This window comes from Vitis vinifera, chromosome 14, assembly GCF_030704535.1.
Source record: "Vitis vinifera cultivar Pinot Noir 40024 chromosome 14, ASM3070453v1".
Lineage (NCBI taxonomy): Eukaryota > Viridiplantae > Streptophyta > Magnoliopsida > Vitales > Vitaceae > Vitis > Vitis vinifera.
This window is the reverse complement of record NC_081818.1, coordinates 28,823,975-28,843,528: the sequence shown is the minus strand read 5'-3', so window position 1 is coordinate 28,843,528 and position 19,554 is coordinate 28,823,975. Positions and strand designations below refer to the sequence as shown.

General features: G+C 32.2%; 1 protein-coding gene across 1 annotated transcript; it reads left to right on the top strand.

Moving 5' to 3' along the window:
* Positions 1-1,736: 1,736 nt before the first annotated feature.
* LOC100245719 (beta-glucuronosyltransferase GlcAT14B) lies at positions 1,737-7,914 on the top strand. The gene is made up of 4 exons (XM_002282047.5): positions 1,737-2,545; positions 2,654-2,729; positions 2,831-2,946; positions 6,931-7,914. The coding sequence occupies exons 1-4, from the start codon at positions 1,966-1,968 to the stop codon at positions 7,443-7,445; spliced, it is 1,287 nt and encodes a 428-aa protein (XP_002282083.1). The 5' UTR covers positions 1,737-1,965; the 3' UTR covers positions 7,446-7,914.
* The last annotated feature ends 11,640 nt before the right edge of the window (positions 7,915-19,554 follow it).

Below are 19,554 nucleotides of genomic sequence, written 5' to 3'. Positions count from 1 at the left end.
TAGATTAAATAATTTAAAATTACATGAACTTTTAATTATATTTTATTTTTTTAATGTATTTTTACAATGAAACAAAACATAAAAAATATTATTTTTTAATAACTATTTTATTTCTGTTTTTAATATTTTTAAAAACCAAATATAGCAATAAACAACCTTACCGTTAAAAAGTTCAGCCTTAATTAATGAGAGTCAAACAACCTTACCCGTTAAAAAGTTCAGGTTCATTCTTTTAATGCTATGTTGGATACGTAGTAAATAATATTTAATTTATAAAAAAAAAAATCAAATGTAATTAATTTTAGATTATTTAAAGCCGTTCTTTTAATGGCTGTTTTTGAGATGTAATAAATAATATTTGATTTATGATATAAAAAAATATAAAATATAATTAATTTTAGATTATTAAGGTAATAGCTCAAGGTTGGTCAACCCCAAGGACCGGAGAAGGGGCATTTTTGTAATAATAAAAAATTCACTCGAGTGAGTGTAAAAAGAATAAACGAGGGGTGAAAAAAGAAATTTCCTTTTATAGAATATTATATTTTAAGCTTTTAAAATCTTAAAATTCAAATTGAAGCATGAATAAGTTTGTATGGAGTAAGATGACAAAAGGGATGGAACTCCCATTTGCACAAGTAGTGTGTTGAGTAAGGGGTTGAACTCCTTTCAACCCCTAAACTTATAGGAAACACCATTCCATGGAATTCTACGCGTGCGTTTCACGTGCCTTTATATTCAACAACCTGCACAGCTTGTGGGCTAAGTCAATTGCTTAGAAACGACATACTTGATATGAAATTGGAATTATTGGATCCTCCTTGTCAAATATCAATTTCACCAATCTTGGAATATAAGTTTCCATGCGCGGTCCCCATTCTAGAATCTCGTCCCCAGACTTAAAATTACTAAAATGCCATTACATTCTTTTACCATAATGAATTTTTTTACAATTTTATTATGGAATGCGACACATGACTAAATGTTACTTATTTTGGTCATATTTTTCTTTTTTTTATTAATGCCTATGAAGCTATTGGGCAGTATTAATTGACCCACAACATCAAAATACAAGTCGAGTCAAAGATGGACAAAATGAGAAAGAGAATTGAATCTTACTACTCCTTTCCCACACGTTTGGAATTTTTCCAAGGCGTGGACTTCAAAATCAATCGGATTCTCAAATTCTTATCTTATTGTTTTTAAAAAATATTTTTAAAAAATATTTTGGAAAATCAAAGTTTTTTTTGCCATGGTCGTTTGTTATTTTCTTCCTCTTCCTCTGATGGCCCCTTACATCTGCTTATAGCAATTGCAATTATTGATGTTAAAAAGCCACTTTGGGATTCTCCAAATCATGGTACTCAAATCGAACGGCTCTAAACGCATGAGCTTCATCAATGGACGGCTGAGATCATTTCACTGGTTGGTTGGTAGGTGGGAACATTATTACTAAGTTAGGTGTAGAATTGAACGGTCGAGATCGCTCTTCTGGGTATGAATGCCACACTGTAAACTTGCTCCTTGACGTTATTGAAACTCATCAAAGGCAACGGACCAAATAACTGTATTTAACAAGTATAAAACTGTAGTATGTTTAATGCTCGTAGAAATTAAATCATTCTATTTATCAACAAGTGTGAACCGTACACGTGTCGGATTGGCCCCACTGATGTGAAATAGGCCGCGACCTTAAGCGGAGGCTTTACTCTTAAACCGTAGATTTTTAATAGGGATTAAATGAATGACATTTTTAATTGATGTATTTACAAAAATGCCCTCGTGCTCTCCCGTGAACCCAACTTCACTCAAAAGCTCCATTGCTCCTCTGCAACTAACTTCACTGGCCTCATATTTTTTTCTTCGTTTTTCTCTCACTTTCTCTCTCGTTTTCCTGTCTCCCAAACAGATCAGTTTTTGAATTTAGTGGTGGAATAGGAGAGGGAGGGGGGAGATTTGGATAAAATGAAGAGATTGAAGAGCTATTATTTGCATCTGAGGCAGCCACAAACTATGAAGAGGAAATGGATCTTTCCGTTAGCGATTGGGACTGTTGTTTCTCTGTTTCTCCTCTTTCTCACAACCCTAACATCGCCGGAGGGAGTGCCGCTCTTCCCATTCTACCGCTCCGCCACCGCCCGCGCCTCTGTTTTTGTGGAATCAAAGCTGCATCCAATCTCCACGTCATCTATTCCTCCGCCACCGCGGTTCGCGTACCTCATTTCCGGCTCTACCGGCGACGGCGACATGCTCAAGCGCACTTTACAAGCCCTCTACCATCCTCGCAACTCCTACGTCGTACACTTGGACCTCGAATCTTCGCCAGAAGAGCGGCTTGATCTGCAAAATTATGTGAAAAGCCAACCGCTTTTCGCGAAATTCGGGAATGTGAGGATGATCACCAAGGCCAATCTTGTTACATACCGAGGACCGACAATGGTGGCGAATACGCTTCACGCGGCGGCTATATTGCTGAGAGAAGGGGGCGATTGGGATTGGTTCATCAATCTGAGCGCTTCAGATTATCCGCTTGTGACTCAGGATGGTAGGTGTTTCTGTTGTTTATACGATATATTGATTTGGAGTTTAGGTTTTCTTTGATTGGTTTTGTTGATTAATCCGATCGATTGGTTCACGGGTTTTGATTGATTAGATCTGCTGCACGCATTTTCCTATTTGCCGCGAGATCTCAATTTCCTTGATCATACCAGTAACATTGGGTGGAAGGAGTAAGCGAATTCTCCTTGATTTGAAACGTCTATTATGCTGGTTATTGTTTTTTATGGTGAGAAGATTTGTACGGTTAAACTCGGAATTTATATACATGTAGATATCAGCGGGCAAAGCCGATAATTATAGATCCGGGTTTGTATATGACAAAGAAAGCTGATGTCTTCTGGGTTACACAGAGAAGAAGTGTGCCAACAGCGTTCAAACTTTTTACAGGTGCCATTTTGTAATATTTTTGCTTACTTGTTAATTAATCTTTTTGTTCTTTATTTACTATTTGGATTTGCTTATTTACATATGAGTTTATTTATTTACTTTTATCATTTGGAAATTTCTTCTCTGCTCAATTGGCCGGTTGGTTTTGGTAATCAGCTGAATACTCTGGACTTTTTTATTTGGAGCAGTTGAATGCCTCTTGGGTATGAAATTATTCTATTCTGTTTTGCATGCCTTTTGGAGGCCCTTTTTGTTCATTAGAATTCCATGGATGATCTTCATGTTTAATGATAGTGGAATTGGTGTCTGAACACCTACTTGTGCAATCAAAGTTGTGTAATGCATGGTAACATAGTTGTAAAGGGCATGGTTTAAGTGTGCCTTGGCCCAAGGTATGACAACTCCCTGGCTTAGCATCTCACTTGCCAAGGCATATGTATTGTTAGAGACATTTGCCTTGGCTAATTTTTTTTGTTTTGTTTTTTAACATTTTTATTCTTGAAATTTCATATTGAATATTGAAACTTCATAAAATTGCATTAGTTTTTAGTTGGATGCTTGTTTTAAATGCATGGAATCTTAACCTTTTTTTGTGCTTGATTTGAATCATATTTTATAAAATTGACATGCACCCTAGGTTAAGTCTCAATTCAACTAAGTGTGCTCCTTAGCCTTAGGAGATTTTTGCACCTTTCAGTACTATGCACAGTGATCTCACTTCATTTTTTATAGGATAACTGAATGAAATTTAAAGGAATAAATTTCTGAAGAAAAAAATATCCTTTTAAAATGCATATGGAAACTGAAACATTGTAGAACTAATATACTCTCTTATAAAAAGAAATTTTCCTCACTTTCATCATCTGTGTTATCCATGTATCTCATGCTTTTCTGATAAAAAAAAGTCCCATACTTTCATATTATCCCTTTTTTTTTATGGGCAAACAGAGAGCATATTGACAAGTGCCAATGAAAAGAGAGGCACACTCCTAGTACATGTAGTATACAAATTGTACATATTGTCCAATTCTTTGTTGAATTACCATTTGAGAGACTGCTTCAGTTTCTGCTGTATTTCCTGCACTGTACACTTTGATAAGGTGTTTTGAGTGAACTAAAATGCCTTAGAAATTACAAGAAAACTTCAGATGCACTGGTGGTGGTAGACAGAGTCCAATTTCCATGCTAATGTTGCTGAATTAGTTGAATTGCATCCTTCAGAAAATCTGGTTGTGTAAGAGAATCATTCATGGTATAATATGAATTCTGGGTAGACCTAGAACTTACTTTTACTTGAAAACTGTAGGATCAAGACTAAATTCCCCTTTATCCTCCTTTCGTGTCAGTAAATTTAGAGTGCTAAAAGAAGCTTCACATAGAAATAGACCCAGAATCCTGTAAATGTTTCATTTGTCTAGGCTTCTAAGCTATGCTAGTAAAACTGCAACTGAAGCTCTTGTTGGAAAGCTGTAATTCTTATAACTTAATCAGAAGCTTGTCAGAATCAAAACCTTGAGCTCAGAACTTTTAGACTCTTTTTATATTGAATCAATGGTCATGCTTTGTTGATTGGGAAAAAGAACCAGATAGAAGTTAGGTACTTTATTTTTCATATGATCCTTTATTGCACTCAGACTATTAGCATCATAATATATCAGTTTGGCTTTGCAGTGGATAGGCAATTCCATTTTCATTTTTCTGTAGTTTAATTGGACAAGGAACTGAATGATTTAAAACATTATTGATTTTAAGAACAAATCTTGAGGAAATCATTTTTAGCAGTGGAATATGATTTCATTTGCTTGTTACTGGTACATGCTGATCTAGGTTAAAAAGTTGTTGCATGTTGATTTGAGTATAAGTCTTTGGACACGTTCTCTGGTTGGGAGTAAGCTTTGTATTGAAATTGCATTATTTGATATAAAGAGGCTAACTACACACAATGTCGACAAGGTCTCGTGAAGTCCATCGAGTCTTCAGAGACTATATATCTATCTGTGTGTGTTTCTTGAAGAGATCAATTTGTTTAGGTGGTCCTGATCCTATGTTTATGTATGTTTTTGTTTGATAGCATCTACCAAGTGAGTGGTTGTAATATAATTTTCAATTTAGTAGGTAGAGCAGTGGAAATTGAAAGCTCCCTTATAGGCAGAATGGACTTTTTGGAAAGAAACATATAGAGAAATAATCTCTTATGTGTTATGCAAATGTTTGGGATAAACCAAATGTTCCACATTGCTTCTCCTTCCTCCTTGCTTTGCTTTTAAGAATCAAAATTTGCATCAAAAGATGTTGGTTGTGAGGCTTAGCTGGTTTGTATACTCCCTGTATACTTTGTGGCTCTTTGGCCTCTTTCTAATATATTCAGTGCTTATCTATCAAAAAAAAAAAAAAAAAATTGCATCAAAAGAGTTTACAGGGGATAATCATACCAACCATGACAATCAAGGGAAGACTAATGCCAGGGGGGTCCGGCATGTATTCTGAGTACATCTTTGATGCCAAACTGGATTCCCTTTGGGGTGCCTTTGATGCCACAAGTGATCCCCCCCTTCTTCTGAACAGTATGTAGAATAAGTTGATCCTTTGTTGTCAGGCTCATAGTCCAAGAGTAGTAAACATACTATTTCCATGTCACTGATGTCACATAAAATCTCCCAATTGTCAATCTGTTACGTGATTTTTTCATAACCTCTCTCTCTCTCTCTCTCTCTTTCACACACACACACAAGCACATGGATGCTTATCTTCCTACCATTAATTGTTGCCTATGGCATTAAATCCATAATCTAGCTACCAAGGGAAGAAACTGCCATATGGTTCCACACTGCTGAAATGTGTTTGAGTTGATTAAAGTGTGAAATATGTTAGGAAACTTATTTCTCATATAAGCATTTTGTTATCTATACCTCCTTTTACACTTCCCTGTGTTTATATTCCCCTAAACAATCCATTAGGTAAATTTGTTCTACTATCCTAGGACCCTGCATGGCATTGCCCATTCTTCTTGATAGGGCATGATATGACTTGAATGGGTTCCTCCTAAATTGAAGTGGTGTATTATAATAAATATGCTATTATTACAATTTCTTTAGTCTATATATATATATATATATATATATATATCTCATGTTCTACCCGCCCTCTGAAACACTTGGAATATGTTTTTTTTTTTTAAAAAAAAAAAATTTAATTATAATTCTCACAGTTACTTACACTTATACTAATTAGTTGACCTATGTGTTGTTCACTGCTTATGTGTTCTGCTCTTCTGATATGATTTTGGTTTGACTTCTTATTTGCTAAGTAAACTTTGTGTAAGCAATTGGATTTATACTAATTTTTCTATTCGATGCTTAGGCAAACTAAGCACAATGTATTAATGTTTTTGTGATTTTTCTTTTCATGCTTAACAAATTGATACCAATTAAGCAATCAATTATTAAGCTGGCCTTCATGTATATCAGAAAAACCTAACAGATAACAAGACAAGCAGAAAACAAGATAAGAAACTCCATAAAAAGAGGGCATTTTTACAATGATAAAGCCACATTCTGCAAGCTGCATAAAGTTGCTTAATCTCTATGAAAATTTGTCACTTGAACTCCAGAAAAATGAGAACAGATGGTGTGATAGCTATCATTAGTTATGCATTAGATATGTTGCTTACAAAAGACAAGCCCCCTTTTTTTTGGTGCTCTTTTATATTTGCTCTGTTTGCTTATTAAATAAAAAATAAAAAAAAGATAAGAGTCATTCTGATAGAGAGTTATTTCTCTGCTGAGTGATGCAATGACATTGGGGATATTTTCTTAATTATCAGTGGCTCTTGATTTGTTGGATGATGCTGTGTTGCTATTATGTAGTGAGCTGAACAGTTTAGAACTTCACCTTGATGCAAAATTTTGCACTAACCTTTAAAATGCTTAGGTAATGAACAATATATTAATAGGTTTTGCTGTGACCAAATTTCTTCTCTTACAGGTTCCGCCTGGATGGCACTTTCTCGCCCTTTCGTTGATTATTGCATATGGGGATGGGACAATCTACCCCGAACCGTCCTCATGTACTATGCAAACTTCTTATCCTCCCCAGAAGGCTACTTCCATACTGTCATGTGTAATGCTCAAGAGTTCCGCAACACCACTGTTAACCACGACCTCCATTTCATATCATGGGACAACCCTCCCAAGCAGCACCCCCACATCCTTACCATTGCTGACATGCCAAGGATGATAGAAAGTAATGCCCCTTTTGCAAGAAAATTCCGCCATGATGATCCTGTTCTTGATAAGATAGATGCTAATTTATTGGGTCGGGGACAAGACATGTTTGTGCCTGGTGGCTGGTGCATTGGCAGCAGGAAAAATGGATCTGATCCATGCTCTGTTGTGGGTAATTCGACAATCCTCAGACCTGGCCCTGGTGCAAAAAGGCTGGAAAATCTTATCAGCTCCCTACTATCACAGGAGAATTTCCGACCAAGGCAGTGTAAGTAACAGGAACCCACGTTAGAGGCTCTCCGCGGCCATCAGGTTAGTTTATATCAGATGGTGGAATCTCAATATAAGTAATTAGCATTTCTCAAACTAGGAAAGAAAATGCGGAAACCATACACAATCTCAACTGTTCGGTAGAGTAGCATGGATGAGAAGACTTCAGTGGGAGGAAGTGAATTTACAGAGCTGGAACCATCTCCTGTCGTAATAACATGGTATACACAATCAAGCCCTTCCTTCTTTTATCCATGAAACCCAAATTTTCCCTTTCGCTTTCTCCTGTATTCCACTCCACAACACTCATCTGCCCTCTCCACGGGTGGAGCCTTTGACAAATGAACATTACAAAAAAGGGAAAAAAAATGAATGAAATTTTTTATGTGATGCCATGTACCTGACTTATTTCATTTCCCACATTTGGGTATGGGGACCCCGTCATTCGGATAAGAAATTCTTATGTTTCTTTCAATGTGCATTCATTTGGTAAAACATCTGCATCCCATTTGGTGGAATGTCTCGTATTACAAATCCTTGTTGAAAATGAAACGAGACCATTTTGGTGTTATTCATTTGATACGATGACTTTCTGATGTGATTTGTGAGGGTTTATTCATATGTTTGGTGGGCTTGATCCCAAGGGGTGGTCAGGTTTTTTCTTTTGTATGTGATTCCATTAGTACTGGTACTAGTGGCCAGCCTGGCTTTTCTGTGAACTGGGGTGGCACCATTTTATGGATCTCCCAATAGCCCCCACGTGTAATCTTCTAAGCTGTTTTCAAAATTCAAAATTCAAAAATTCAAATGGACACAAAAATTGGAGACCCTACCAGCCATCAATTAAATCTTTTAATCTTGTTCGTATCTCAGCAGCCCACCGTCTCTCTCATAATCTTCTTTGGATGGCACCCCTAAGGCTCTAACCAATATGATAGAAACTTCTGTGATTTTTTTTATAAAATTAAAATATATTCACATTTTTGTACTGTATGATAAATTTTATCTGAGATGAAGAAGATAAGGAGGAGGAAGAAGATGATGAGGAGAAAACATAAGACTTAAACTTGGTATGAGATGAGAAAATGGAGTTTATATGGTTTCAAAGATACGGGCTTGGAGGAAAAGTTGGAAAGAAAATGAAATGGGTTGTCAATTTTCTATCGAAACCCGAAAGTGTTGAATTTTTTAGCAAATGATTGAAGGCTTTTTTGCCATGGGTGGACCTATGATGTTCAATAATATATCCTATCTTCTTGATCTTGAATGGGTCTCCACAGATTCATCAGGATTTTTTTTTTTTCTTTTTGCTATATTATAAATTCTATAAGCCAATGAAGCAAGATTGGAAGACAATTAAAGCTCTTTCTTGTGAGAGCTCTGCCCTTCCAACTCATCAAAGATTCCACCACCTGGCAGCTTACCAGATTCCAACAAGGATTGGATTAAAAAAAAAAAAAAAAATACTGCGATCAAATGCCATGCACGTGCGGACTGGTATGAAGCTAGCTAGCAAGATCTTTGAATCTGATAAGGCGACCATGGAAATATGGAAGATGTTTTATATTGTTCTAGTTATAATTATCAAATCCCTACATACAGAAGAGTATCGACCAATGGACCAATCAGAAATCGTTATGTATACATTTTAGATCTCATTGCTTTGCACTCAAGTCCGACCAATAAAAATGATAAATAATTCTCTTTCACCGACTGCCAGAAACTAATGTTTACATAACCTTAAACATCACCAAGGTTTTCTTAGGTAGGGTTCAAGCATGACACAGAAGATCCAGCATATATGACATCATAATATATCTAAGACTCTATAGCCATCTGCAGTCTACACTCAAAGGCCAAACTTGGTTCCCAACTTGGGAGTCTCCTATATAATCAATATGTCTATAAACATTTTCTTTCTCCAGGTTTATAAATGGATCAAAAGTAGAAGCATATTTTTATTTTCAAAAATATTTGCCAAAACATTCGCTAAGGTTTTAAAAAATAGTTAGTTTTTTTTTAACAGTTTTTTAAGATTGTTATATAATATTTTGTAAAACAAATATCTGATTGAAAATCTAAAATATTCTTAACCTATTTTTTATAATTTTATATATGTTCTAAAAATAACTTTTTATATGTAGAACTTTATTTTTAATCTTTTTTTTTATATTTATATAATTATTTTTTAAAATAATTCTAAATAGCTAAAAAAGTTATCTGAAAACACTTTGTTTTTTATTTTTAAGATTAAAAAACTATTTTTCATTTTTAAAAATAAAAAATTGTTTCCTATTTTCTTATTATCAAACATATTTCTTTATTTTTTTGTTGTAAAGAATAGAAAACTATTTTGAAAAATAATTGCTAAAAATTTACTAAGGTTGTGTTTATTTTTTGACAAAATAGAAAAAAATAAAAAATATTTAATTTTTTTTCTATATAGATAAAAGTAACATATCAACCAATATAACTAAATTAAATATATTGGTAACAAATTTATTTTAATTATGTTAATTGGTATTAATAGACTATTTTTAATTGAATAAAAAAAATCAAATATTTTGACTTTTTCTATTCAGTTAAAAAACAAACACCACCTTAATTATTTATCTAAACAGAATTCCATCCTATTTTCTTTCCTTCCTTCCTCATTACTCCTTACAACCCCATTAATGGAAAAAAAAATTGGTTTTGAGAACTCAAAAAATAAAATAAAATTCATGACAGGTCCAAACCCTAGTAATAAGAAACAATCAGAACATCATTATAAGCAATTAATTTGAAATAGTACTACTTGAGGGTTGCTCACCTTGCTTGAACATTTAAATAATAATAAAATTAAAATTGAATAAAAATTTTCATATGTAATGCCATGTGCCTAATTCTCAGTTACCACATTTTGGGCATTGGGGAGTGGGGACTGTATGATTTGAACAAGTAAGAAACTCTTATGCTTCTTTCAATGTGCATTCATTCAGTAGAGTCAGTGGTATATCTGTCATCCCTAATAGAAATATCCTTGTTGAAAACAGACCATTTTGGTGTTGCTCATTTATGGACAAGACTTTTTGTTTTGAGCTGGGGTTTATTTTAAGACCCTGTTTGGTGGGGTTGATCCCATAAGTATTTTTCAGTTTTAAATTTGTGTTTGATTCTCCTAGTATACTAGCTACTAGCCAGCCTGGTTCACCAGCTATTTGTGAACTGGGGTCATGGAATCCCTAGTATCCCTCACATGTAATCTTCCAATCTGATTTAAAATTTGGATTAATAATTCAAATGAACCCCAAAAAAAAGGAGCCACCACCACGTTTTAAATCTTTTAAAAATGTTGTTATCTCTTGATCAGCCCACCCCCCTCCCTCATAATTGTATCTTTGTAATTTTCTTAAACAATACAAAAATGTTCACATGTCTATATTCTTAGAAAGTCAAAGTCAGATCTGAAGGTGATCTTCTTTGAATTTCATGTACATATTATGGAATAAGGTTGATCCTATTCGTGATAATTCTATGACTATTTCATTTCAAAAATAAAGACAATCGGGATTATTTTGGAAATTGGGTGTAATTACTAATTCATGATAGACATATACAAAATGAAAACTTCATTCTTGATTATAGAAGATTTTATATGAAAGTTTTTTATCGTAAAGATTAATTAATGCATTTGATAGTATTTTTATTTGAAATATTTTTACTAAAAATATATTTAAAAAAATCATTGTTAAGTATTTTTTCAAAAAACATTATGGATGATTTTTTTTAATATAAGTAATTTTTCAAAATTTTAAAAATATTTTTTAAATTCTATTAAACACCTCATTTTTAATTCAAAAACATTTTTAAAGTCAAAAATGTTTCCTAAAATAATTGTTCGACAAACTTTAAACAAGACAAGGTTGAAAATTCAATTGCACTTGGTAATGTAAATCTAGAAGAAGAATGATGTTGAAGTTTGGCTTTGATCCTCCATGGCCAAAAAATCAAATTATATTCAATATAATCCCAAGAAAACTATGAAAATAATGCTGAAACCTTATCCTCTTTAAGAGACAATCATAATTTGCACAATGGTTCATCAAAACTGACCTACTTAGACCAAAAAACTAAGCTGGTTTCGTACAACATGCATGTAAAACATCAAAAGTATTGGGAGATGATCAAAGTTATTCATAAAGAAATGTTAACGATTATTAAAACCCATTTTGTGGGAGCTCCATTATATCTTCAGCCTCGTGCTAAAGCTGCTGAAAGCATCAATGGCTTCTGTTATTGTTTCAGACACACACATCTAGTTAATGGGGTGGGCCTAGATTCATATTCTTTCAATTTAGAATATGATGTAAAGTAAGGTTTTGAACACTCTGACAATCTCATGATGATTATATGTGGGGATGAATGGGTCACATGGGGCGTCGTAGAATCACTTATCAAAGGTGTTGAATTTTTTAACAAATTATTGAGTACTGAAGCTCTTTAACATTGGAAGATGACTAAAGCTGTTTGTCCCCAAAGGTGAGAGCTGTGCCCTCTCAACTCATCAAAGCCATGCACGTACGGACGCTATGGTATGAAGCGAACAGGATCATTGAATCTGGTAAGGGGACCATAGAGCAATATGTAGAAGATGTTTTATATTGTTTGTGCCCTATGAGTGGACAAAAGATAAGAAGTGATGAAAATTTTTCTAAGGTATTGTGGGGACTGCAATCAATGAAGGAAAACTTGAGGGTTCTTCACATAACATTGTTCATTGATATTCATGTCATCATAGATATGATTTTTAACAGAATGGAAGGTTATAATATAGCTGGCTTGAGTCATCAGTTGCTTATAATAATTCCTAGTACATTTGCCACATTTTAATTAATCAATTCAACACAAAAGAAGTGGAGAACAGTCATTTTTTTCATCAAAGACCCTAATTGATCTTAGCTTTCATCTGGGCTGGGACTTGTTTGAATAAACCATGGAATTGATGATCTTACCAAATGAAAACCAACTTGCATTTAGAGGTATTTTATGCTATCAACTTATGATCAGCTCTACTGCTTTGATATTAACTAGCTAGGGTTAAATTAATCACAACCCCATCTCTGAAATCTCTTGTTCTAGATTCTAATTTCTACAACAATCCATGGAACTAACAAGCATATACATATCAATCTACACGATATAAGCCCCAGAAAATACAGCAGGATCAGGCACTTACCTCCTTGTCGACAACCAAGGAAAAATTGGCCTGAAAATGAAACGAATGCGCTCGATCTTGTGAGAAATTGCAGGGGCCTCAGTCTAGGAGAGATGATACCTACTGCTCAAGTACTGGGCTTCTACACCATTGCACTGGGCATCATCTCTCCTGCGACAGAGGTCCCTTCACATCCCTCTCTCCTTTTGCCACTGAGCTCCTCCAAGCTGTGTGTTCTCCCGTATAGATTCTCCTGCAACTATACATCACTCATATAAGAAGAACAGGTAGAGAGAGGTATGTGTATGGCATGAAGTAAAGTAAACGGCTGATTCTTCGGCTTCTTAATTTCCCCATAATTATAACATGTTGGGTCAACTCCCACATCTTACTTTGCCGCATAGTATGTATTACCATATACTTTTTTTTACTATAATTTTTGCAAAAGTCCAATCCTAAACTCCAAAAAAAAAAAAAAACAAACTCTCTATAAGCAAGGTTTAACTGGCGTTTAAGGATGATGCAGGCAGGCGGTATTGGGGGAGGGAGGACCGACCAGGGTGTATAAAACAACTAATTAGGATTAAGGGTAAGGAAATAATGTAATAAAATCAATACTAGTTGTTAATTAATAGGTTAGTGACGATGATGACAGGATAGATCTTAAATCTTAATTATTTTCTCCTGCTCACAAGACTGAATACAATTTTAGGGTTTGTTTAAGAAAGTTGTCAAGGCTAACACAGCTGGATATATAGAGCATCTTAAACTATATTTTCAAGCCTCTAATCCACTTACCTCATGTACATCAACGTCATTATGATGCGTGAAAAACAGTGTGTCACACTGCATATTGCCTAGGCATTGACGAAGTACTCAGAAAAACAGTATGTGAAATATGGTGGAAAGTAAAGACGAGAATCAACACATTGGCTACAGCAAGCAAGCTAGCTAGCTAGCTAGTTTGCTAATAAAATATTGTAAAATTTCAGCAGATTCCATGGGTGGGGAGCCTCAAGCCTCCATATTAGAAATGAACATATGCTATAAGACAACGGTGTGAGACAACACATGTGGGAAGACAAAATGAAGATGAATGTCGCCAAAAATGAAACGAGGAGGAAGGTAGAGAAAAGAAAAAGAGATGGTCGGTTGTAAGAAAAGAAGTTGGAGGGTGTGTTGCCACAGAAAGATGGCACTTGCCCACAACATATATGAAAGAGCAGGTGCCATCTCTCGTGCGGCAAGACTCCCCAAACTTCTTGTGATTCTTTCCTTCTTTCTTGCTTGCCTGCCTGCCTGCCTGCCTGATGGCCTGTCGTATTTATAGACTCCAAAGTCCCCCTAGAAAGCTAATCATCCTTTCCCACCAAGCCAGAACAATCTACCTAACTGAACTTTCTCGTGCCAGAATTGAGAGACATGTATTGGAACACCTGGTCAAAACCAAGGAACCATGTCCCACAGGAGCGGTTTTTCGTGGAACGTGGGCTGCTGCAGCTGCCTCCATTTCACATCGTAATTTTCGGCCCCAAAATCTCGGCAGACAATCAATATGCGGATGGCCTTGATTTGTTGATTATACGTACTACGCTACCAACCCAACCATACCAAATATTTTTAAAGTTCTGGTTATATAATAGAAATAAATTATTTGTTTGTTATGCTATTTTGAAAAAAAAAAAAAAAAGGAAAATATGTTTAGCAAATAAAATATAGGGTGTTTTATTTTCATTCATTTTTTAGTAACTGTTTTAAAAAATAATTAAATAAATGTAGAGAATAATTAAAAATAGAAGAATACATATAATTTTTTTTTAAAAAAAAACATATTTAAAAACAAAATATTTCAAATTCTTAAATTGACATTTGTTTTACAAAACATCAAAAATTCTAAATTGTTTTTTGAAACAGTTACCAAACAGGATCATGCTTTTTCGATACCTATTAAAATATATTATCAATCAAGTAGTATCATATACATATTTTTAAGTCTTATTTTTTTTATACTCTTGTACTTTGATTTCATTCGTTTATACCCTTATTTGATAGTTCAAATCCATATACATAGAGATATTGGAAAATGTCTCCAATTCCTAATTAGTATAGATTTTATTTTATTGTTTAAAAAAAACATTATGTAGACCATTTCATATATTCGTATGTCATTGTAATATTGAATTTCCAATTAAAATTGTTAGAAATATCTCTATAAATATTCTAAATTATAATGAAAAAAATTTATGAGATGAAGATGAGCATGTAAAAACTATAAGTGGTGGATACAGGTGCAAGGGAGAATGACCGGAGAGAAATGACTTATGGTTCAAAGTGTAAATATAAGAAGTGAATAAATATGGGATATTTCGATAACTCAATAATTGTATTTGGTTTTGTCATCTATAATATTTTTTATGGTAGTAGAAAGATTCCCTCTCATCATAGATATAGGCAAGGATAAAAATATCGGTAATCACGGATATATCGATAGTTCGATTTTAAGGAATATATCGGATATATCGAAAATTTATCGACGGATATTTTAACACAAAATATCGATTGGCCGAAAATTGATCAAAACTTATAAAAATATAAAACAAAGCTCTTATAAATGAAATTAAAAGTATAATAGGCATTTTAAAGTTGTTTTGTTGAAGAAATATATATATATATATATATATATATTTAAGTGTACATTGATTATTAAATTACATCAAATATTATTTAATAATAATATTGTGATATTTAATTATAATATGTTTAATTTTAGAATAAATTTAATATTTAAATTATGATATATTTTATTTAATTGTATTAAATGATAATAAATATATAATTTTCTTATATTTAATTAATATATTAATGATATTAAAAACTTTTTACTACTTAATTAAATGAATATATATATATATATATATCTCTGTGTGTGTGTGCAGTGCATGATAATTAACAAAGGTCAAACTTGCCTTAATGGTAAGTGGATGCTTGCTTTAACCTTTTGGTTGGGGGTTCAACTCCCAATAGTAGCACAAAGATGATGAAGAATTTTGAAAGAGTTAAAGAGAAAGCACGCAAGATGATGACAAACGTGGAATATCAGAACTTAATATGAAGAATTTTGAAAGAATTAAAGAGAAAGCACACAAGATGTTGACAAAAAGGTAGCAGCAATAATGAGCAGCACAACAACCCATTTTTTAGCTTTGACTCGGCTAACACAGACCGTCGATATTTCGTTTGAAAATATCAGAACTTAATATGAAGAATTTTGAAAGAGTTAAAGAAAAAGCACACAAGATGATGACAAAAGGTAGTAGCGATAATGAGCAACACAACAACTCATTTTTTAGCTTTGACTCGACCAATGCAGAGCATTGACCATTGATTATTTTGGTTGAAAATATCATAACTTAATATGAAGAATTTTGAAAAAGTTAAAAGAGAAAGCACACAAGATGATGCCAAAATGAATGATTATTCTCTTATGAGGATATGATACAAAAAATGTCTATCATGTAGAGATAGAAGACTAACTCGATGGAATTTGATCCAGTATAAAGATTATTAAAAAATATCTCAGATTCTTAATTAACATAAATTCATTTTTTATAAAAAACATTTTCTATATTTATAATTCATTATAATATTGAATTTCCTTGTAGAATAAAGAAAAGTATTATAAATATCTTTATAAATATTTCAGATCATTATCATAAAAAAAAAAAACATGAAATGGAAATGGTTTGTAAAGACTCCAAATGATGAATAGAGATGTGAGTAGGAAAATTAGACACTTGATTAAGCGTTTAAGGTATAGATACAAAAAGTGCCGATAAAATGTAGATACAAGAAGTACGAAAAAAAGAAATGATTTTTTTTCAATCATGAACATAAGTATAATTCATCCAACCACGTTAAACCTCGGATTCTTTTATCTGAATTATTTTATGTCTTGAAATAACATTGACAAGACTTCAATAGGCACGATTCACCTCTCCTATAATTGGGTATGTGTGAGGATTAACGAACATCCGTGTGGACAGTGTGAACGCTACTTTATTTGGTGGCGGGTTGAGTCGGGTGGTGGTGGTGGGGGTGGGGGCGGCGATCTGGTCTAGAACATTGAGTTATGAAATATATACTATTATAGGACTTGTGATCAGTAAGGTGGAAAAGCAACCTTATAAATTGTGTGCAAACGTGATCCTAACTCCTAACCAAAATATCAGACTTTGACTAACTTTCTTCGTAAGGAAAGAACGTGTTTTGACAAGGGTGGTCTGGTCTGGTCTGGCCTGGCCTAGAGTCAGAGTGGTCCAGCTAGAAATTCGACAGAAGGGACATTTATAAAATTAAATAAAAAAATTAAAATTTGATTTATTATTATTATTATTATTATTATTATTATTATTATTATTATTATTATTATTATTACATGGATGATGGAAAATGATATATTATAATAACACTTGTTGGAGCTTGAATGAATAATGATATCATGATGGGTAAATAAATCAATTTATTTCAACTGTTTTTGTTGTAAATACTTGTATCAATTTCAAACATCTAGAACATGTAATATAAAAATGTTGACCAACCTAAGATATGTCAAATTAAGTTATTAAGTCAAAGAAATTTAAAGAAAAGTCAAGAATATTATCAAGTTGTGCAAACTATGGCTAAGAAAATTCAATGGTCAATTTTTAAAGATTTTTATGTGAGAAAGGGTGAAGAATTTCAAAAAAATAGAAAGAAAAATTTATAATAAATTAAAGCCAAAGAATCAGTCCAAGTTAATAAAAGTCTCATTATGAAATTTTCGATCTTTTAAGAAAGAATTGAAAAACCTTGTACATTGAGTTATAACTTGAACAGGTTAGTCAGATTAAAAACTAAACTAAGTCCAACCCAATTAGTTGGGTTAAATTGGAGTTGATAAGGTAAAACTCAAGTTTATTAGTTAGATTTGAGTTAGTCAAATTAATTGAATTGTATTATCTAGAATCAATTAATAGTGTTTTTTAAAATTTTTATTTATTTATTTATATCAAAATTTAAATAATAAATAAGACCAAGTTTCAAAATAGCAAAAATAAACTTATATTTAAAAAAAAAAGTTGAAAAACCATATGATATAATTATAATTTGATGTCTTATTAAATCTAAAATGAAAATAAATATTATTATACAAGATAATAAATATTATAAAAATATAAAATTAGATTCAAATTAGGTTTGGATTGTTAAAACATTGACCCAAAACCAATCTAGTTCTTGAAAATATTTATTCAAACTTATCCTAACGTCAAGATGGGTTCGGGTTGAATGAGTCAGGTTCCCAAAAGACATTACAACTAACTACCTAGAAACAAAAAAAAACAAAAAAAAAAACATGCATGTTCCTATTGTTTTCCACAGCATGATAATTATTTTAGATATTTGGTGAAATTCATGGGACCATGGGGAAGTAATAAATTGTACTTCGACATTTGTATCTTAAAAAATTACCTAGTCATAATCAAATATTAGTAATAAATTAATATTATTGAAGAAGACGGAGAAGGAAATAATTTAAGAAGCTAATTTTCAGTTTTCATAACTCATAAGGTATTATAGCATCTAGAGTGTAAGTAAAAATTGAAGAATCAATTTATGAAAACTAATTTAATTGATTTGATTTTTTATTTCTTTTGTCTAATTGATAAAAAATGAATTAGATCGACATATATATTATAATTTATAATTATTTAAATTTTTTATTTATTATTATTACCTTGATGATGGAAAATGATATATTATTATAACACTTGTTGGAGCTTGGATGAATAATGATGTCATGATGGGTAAATAAATCAATATAATACCATATGTCAATTTATTTCAACTGTTTTTGTTGTAAATACTTGTGTCAATTTCAAACATCTAGAAAATGTAATATAAAAATGTTGACCAACCTAAGATATGTCTAATTAAGTTATTAAGTCCGACAAAGAAATTTAAAGAAAAGTAAAGAATATTATCAAATTGTGCAAACTATGGCTAAGAAAATTCAATGGTGAAGACTTTTTTTATGTGAGAAAGGTGAAGAAATTCAAAAAATGGAAAGAAAAATTTATAACAAATTAAAGCCAAAGAATCGGTCCAAGTTAATAAAAATCTCATTATGAAATTTCCAATCTTCTAAGAAAGAATTGAAAAACCTTGTACCTTGGGTTATAACTTGAACAGATTAATCAAGTTAGTTGGATTAAAAACTAAACTAAGTCCAACCCAATTAGTTGGGTTAAATTGGAGTTGTTCAAATAAAATTCAAGTTTATTAGTTAGATTTGAATTAGTCAAATGGACCGAATTGCATTATCTAGAATCAATCAATAGTGTTTTTTAAAATTTTAATTTATTTATTTATATCACAATTTAAATAGTAAATAAGACCAAGATTCAAAATAGCAAAAAATAAACTTATATTTAAAAAAAAAGTGAAAAACCATATAATATAATTATAATTTTGTTATAAAATATGAGAATTTATCGGATTATGGGAACTTGTGGATGATCATCTATTGATGTATATCTCTTTGTGACTCCCTATAAAAGAGAAATACCTCTAATAAAAATTATATTATATTCTCTTCATAGATTCTAATTTCTCTTTCTTTTTTTCTTCTCCTTTCATTTTATAATTTTACAACAAATTTGATATCTTATTAAATCTAAAATGAAAATAAATATTATTATACAAGATAATAAATATTATTAAAATATTAAATTAGATTCATATTAGGTTTGGATTGTTAAAACATTGACCCAAAACCAATCTAGTTTGAATATTAAAAATATTTATTCAAACTTATCCAAACATCAAGATGAGTTGGATTGAATCAAGTCAGGTTCCAAAAGACATTGCAACTAACTACCT

Excerpts from the sequence above, each read along its gene's own strand:
- LOC100245719 (XM_002282047.5), top strand. The coding sequence starts at position 1,966 with ATGAAGAGATTGAAGAGCTATTATTTGCATCTGAGGCAGCCACAAACT. Across the intron at positions 2,730-2,830 it reads AGTAACATTGGGTGGAAGGA|ATATCAGCGGGCAAAGCCGA; the intron begins GTAAGCGAATTC and ends ATATACATGTAG. Across the intron at positions 2,947-6,930 it reads AGCGTTCAAACTTTTTACAG|GTTCCGCCTGGATGGCACTT; the intron begins GTGCCATTTTGT and ends CTTCTCTTACAG.